Source organism: Ananas comosus, linkage group 5, assembly GCF_001540865.1.
Source record: "Ananas comosus cultivar F153 linkage group 5, ASM154086v1, whole genome shotgun sequence".
Classification (NCBI taxonomy): domain Eukaryota; kingdom Viridiplantae; phylum Streptophyta; class Magnoliopsida; order Poales; family Bromeliaceae; genus Ananas; species Ananas comosus.
The window spans coordinates 8,467,127-8,471,781 of NC_033625.1; the positions used below are offsets into that span (position 1 = coordinate 8,467,127).

At 31.5% G+C, this 4,655-nt stretch overlaps 1 protein-coding gene across 1 annotated transcript; it reads right to left on the bottom strand.

The window, feature by feature from the left end:
- LOC109710788 (putative germin-like protein 2-1) lies at window positions 1,733–2,639 on the bottom strand. The gene is made up of 2 exons (XM_020233546.1): window positions 2,475–2,639; window positions 1,733–2,332 (listed from the first exon to the last, which is right to left on the bottom strand). The coding sequence occupies exons 1-2, from the start codon at window positions 2,584–2,586 to the stop codon at window positions 1,779–1,781; spliced, it is 666 nt and encodes a 221-aa protein (XP_020089135.1). The 5' UTR covers window positions 2,587–2,639; the 3' UTR covers window positions 1,733–1,778.

The window sequence follows — 4,655 nt, forward strand, 5'->3', positions numbered from 1 at the left end:
CGTGCAAATTTGAAAAAGCATACACTATAATTTTTCAACCATGCAATTTATCATCCATCTTATGTAAAGGAACTCAAGCAAATCTTCAGCTTGGTTTGCTTGAAGCACCTCAGAATGAAGAAAGGAAAGATATGCGATCTTTTTTAGGTACTTACACCCAAACGAATTGTGTTAAAAAATAAATATGTAAACCAGAAGTGATAATATACATGCTCAAAAGATTATGGGGGAAAAAATATCACAAATTAAGCTGGAAAACAATTGTCTTCTAAAATTCTATAGGTTGAAGTTGTTCAAACATCAAGCAATTATTCGAATCATCACATGCTAGAACTATGCAAGTAGAACATTAAGTAGTATAAAATGAAGGCTTGCAAGAAAAATGAAAGCTCTACATTAAATAAGTTTGCGAAAGTCACACCAAACAATATACATGAATGAGTATCGAAATGAACAAATCAGTCGTTGCATAAAGTACAAACTAAACATGCCCAATTAATGCAAAAAAAATAGAAAGATGGCTGTGGCTACGAAGCTGTGTTTTATGTTTTTCTTTTTTGCAAGCAGGAATCTTACTAAATGGAGTGTTTAACAAAGAAAAATCGAAAAACTGAAATTCAATTTCCAAGCCGGGTCTCTTCATTTTTTTTTCTGCATTTGGAGTCCCTTAATATCAGATTTTCACTAACAGGTCATAAAAATGTTTGGGAAAAGGCACAACAATCAGATTAGTTATAACAAATAATGCATACAAAGTACTAATTAACATAGTCTGGAGTGATAGATAGAAGAGTGAGAAAATGAGGCTTCAAGCTCAATTTGATATGCTAGTAACAAAATCAAGAATTAAAGAAGACCCAACTTAAAAAGCTACTTTTGTTTTTTTGATAATTTTTTTAAGCAGAGAAAGATGTATCAGTTTATGAGCAAATCAAGAGCAAGGTCAAACCAACCAAACCCAAAGGCTAATACATAAGGTCAACACACACACACAAAAAAAAGAACAAAAAAAACCAACATTCACCCCCCTTTTCAATCAATATTTACAAATTATTACAAAACACATCAGCTTAGCTACAACAGTTTAGCAAGTAGAAAGTTTGAAAACTTATACATAGGTAAGGCCTAATATACTTTTCTTTTGTAGAACCAAATATACTCTATTGTAAATAACTACCGACGCTAGAGTAAAAAAAGAAGCAAAATAATATACACAGAATATAAAAAAGAACCTAATGAGAGGGTTCCTGGTAATATCAAGACCTTACATCTGAGAATGCAAGAAAAAACGAAGGATGAAGGCATATAGGAAAAGGAAAAAAAAAATTACATAGAATCTTTAAAAAAAGGGCCTCATTAGAGACTTCTATGGGAAATCAATGCTTTTAAGAAAGATGAAAAGTTCCATAGTAAATCAGTATGTAAAAAAGTCATGAAATCAAGCGAAGTAAAAAAAATGTGTTAGGCTTAGAAAAATCATGTAAAAAATCATGTAAAAAAATCATGTAGGAGACTTAGAAGCATGCAAATCAACATTTAACTGGACCTTTTTTTACCTGNCACGGGTAATTAATCGTGGAACTAGTGCCAGTCATCAATAAATAAATTTGTATTTTTGTTATTGCTAACTCACATGCAAACAGTACCATATTGTTTGCTTATTCAATCCAATTGATACAATCAAATGAATAAATCCACAGACATGAATAACAAAAGCAGATTACATGCGATAATTGGAAAAACAAAACATCAAAAGTAAATTACATCTAGTATATATCTTAGTTTTGATTGGTCGACGTGAACTGAGCCTGAATCCAATCTATGGTTTTCTTGTCCACCTGAAAGGCTTTAGCAAGAATATCATCAGAAATGGAAGGGTTTGATCCGAAGACCGATTCACCAATCCTATTGAGACTCGGATTCTGGCTACCCAGGGAAGCAAGGCCGACTGCCCTGGTCGGACCAAAGTTAAATTCAAAGTGAATCAAACCCGCGGGAAACACGAACACATCGCCCTTGTTAAGGACCTTAGAGAAGAGCTTGTTCTCAGGGTTCGACGTGACGAATCCAACATAAAGGGAGCCTTCTATCACAGTCAAGATCTCGGTCGCACGTGGGTGAATGTGTGGTGGGTTGAGACCATGAGGTGCAACATCAAGACGAGCCATCGAGACACCTAGGGTGTTGAGACCGGGGATCTTACTTGCATCGATTAAGGTCACTTTCGATCCGAACTTGTTGGATGTGTTTCCGGGCTTGTCTAGGCCGGAGAAGAGGAAATCCTCAGGTTTCGCTACTTTTGGATCTTTGCACACGAACCCATTAACAAACACTACAGGAACATAAACACATAGTTAATTAGTGATACTACTACATATGTACAAAGAGCTTTGTACGTAGCTAGGGACCCAATTGCAACTACTTAACCCTAGTAACTCAAATGACAGAGAAGAGCGATGTATTAAATTGCTTACCACGAGACATCTCATCGGCGACACAAAAGTCTTGGAGAGGACTAGGATCGGAAGCGAATGCAAAAGGAGAGGTGACTAAAAGAAGAGCAAAGAGGAGGATTTTAGCTGCCATTTTATGTTTCCTGAAGCTTGTAGGTCACTGCAGAAGAAACTAATGAAACTTGAATGTTGTAGCTAGTTTTTGATGATGGAAAAGTGGCTGGGGTGTTATGAGTACACATAGAAGAAGAGGATGTGGGGACTTGGTTTTATGATAAGGCTTCGAAAAGATCATCATATGATAGAGCCTTGAAAAGGTCATACTTAATTTTTCCTAAAAAAGAAGCATAGTTTGAAAAGCTTTAGTAAGAATTAATCGGTCCTTGTTCTGATGTGGTCGTTGTGTAACTAAAAAAGTAATTAAATATCACTACGGTGACCTTATCAGAGTACGAAAAATAATAAAATATGCGGCGGCCGACTGTGTAATGAAGGTTGAATTAGTCCTAAATGTGTACGAAGATCAGTGTTCTCTAGTGAGAGCTAATCAATTCAAGGAAAGGATTTGGGGTTGTTGTGGAGGGCCTTAAAATAGTTTTCTCTTATTCAGTATAATTTCAGCACGTGTAAGAAAGTTGGTGGCTCCAATAATAATACTCTTCGATAGAAATTAAATATTCGCTGCTATTCCTATAGTGCAACTTGGTCGCTATATACATTTCAAATAAATATTTTAATCCCCAAACTCCTGCGTATATTTTTGCAATTCACTCCTTGACCTTTAAAAAACAATCTAATCTTTCTTGGAAAATGACGACTTTAATCTCACCTATAAAGTGGCTTATATATTAAAAAAATTACTCGTATAACTCAGTTTAATTATTAGCTTACAAATAGTGATAGAAGGTCGTTTCATTAAAAATAGCTTCTTTTTTTTTTTCTGTAAGACTCAAACTAAATTGCAATATATATGACAGTTCATAATTTAAGTGTTTAAGTAAAAAAGTTTAGAGACCAAATTTTAATATTACACAGATTAACTACCTATAATTAGTCTTAACCCAGCCGAAGAAATCAATTAACTGCATGTGTATATTTAAGTAGATGTTTATAGTGAAGAAAAGGACTACCTCATGAAGAAATTACCCGTTTGGCCTAAATTCTAGAAAAATGCTTTTTGCAGAATAGGTTTTGGTTTGAAGATTTTGATTAAAAGCTGTAGTGTGTTTGACTAAATTTAAATATATAGAAAGTATTTTTCTGAAGTGAATTTGTAAAACTGTTTGGTAAAATTTTTTTAATGTTTCATAAAATAAAGTTTTTACTAAATTTTATTTTAAAATAATTTAAAATTTAAATTTTAGTTAAAAATTTAAATTTGAATTAAAATTTTAAATATTAAATTTGCACAAAAATTTAAAGCAAAATTTTTGTGCAAATTTGAAAATTTAAAAATTAAAAATTTTAAATTTAAAAAATGAAAATTTAAATTTTCAATTTCAAATTCAAAAAATAAATTTGAATTTCAAAATTTATAATTAAAAATTTTAATATTTAAAATTTAAAACTTAAAATTTAATTTAAAATTTAAAATTAAAATTAAAATTTGTAATTTGAAAAATAAAATCTATAATTTACATTTTAAATTCTAAAATTTTAAAATTTAAATTGAATAGTAAATTTTATATTAAATTGAAAGTTTAAAATTTTTAATTTTAAAATTTAAAATTTAAAATTTAAAATTTAAAATTTAAATTTGAATTTAAATTTAAAATCAGAATCTAAAATAAAAATAAAATTTAAAATTTGAGTCTAAAAGTATAATCAGATTTCAAGAAGCAGGTTTTTGCTGTTTCTGATTTTGAGCCTCAAAAACTAGAACATTCAATCTAAAAATTAGAATCAGATTTTAAATAGGTGATTGCCAAACATTCTATTGAATCAAAAATTTACTTTTGAACCCAATATCACTTTTCAAATGCTAGGCCAAACACCCACTAATTTTTACTCAGTTCACAGCGATTACTCGTAAGTCGGCAACAGGGATGTTTAAACACCGAGTTTAGTGCATAATTCGGCAATGCGAAAAAAAAGCGCCGAGTTCTCATGCCCGCCGATTTATTAATAAGTGATTAAACTCACCAGGAACCTAACCAAAGGTTTTTCCTTCTGGTCGACGAGGGCAAAAGCGAACACTTCGCC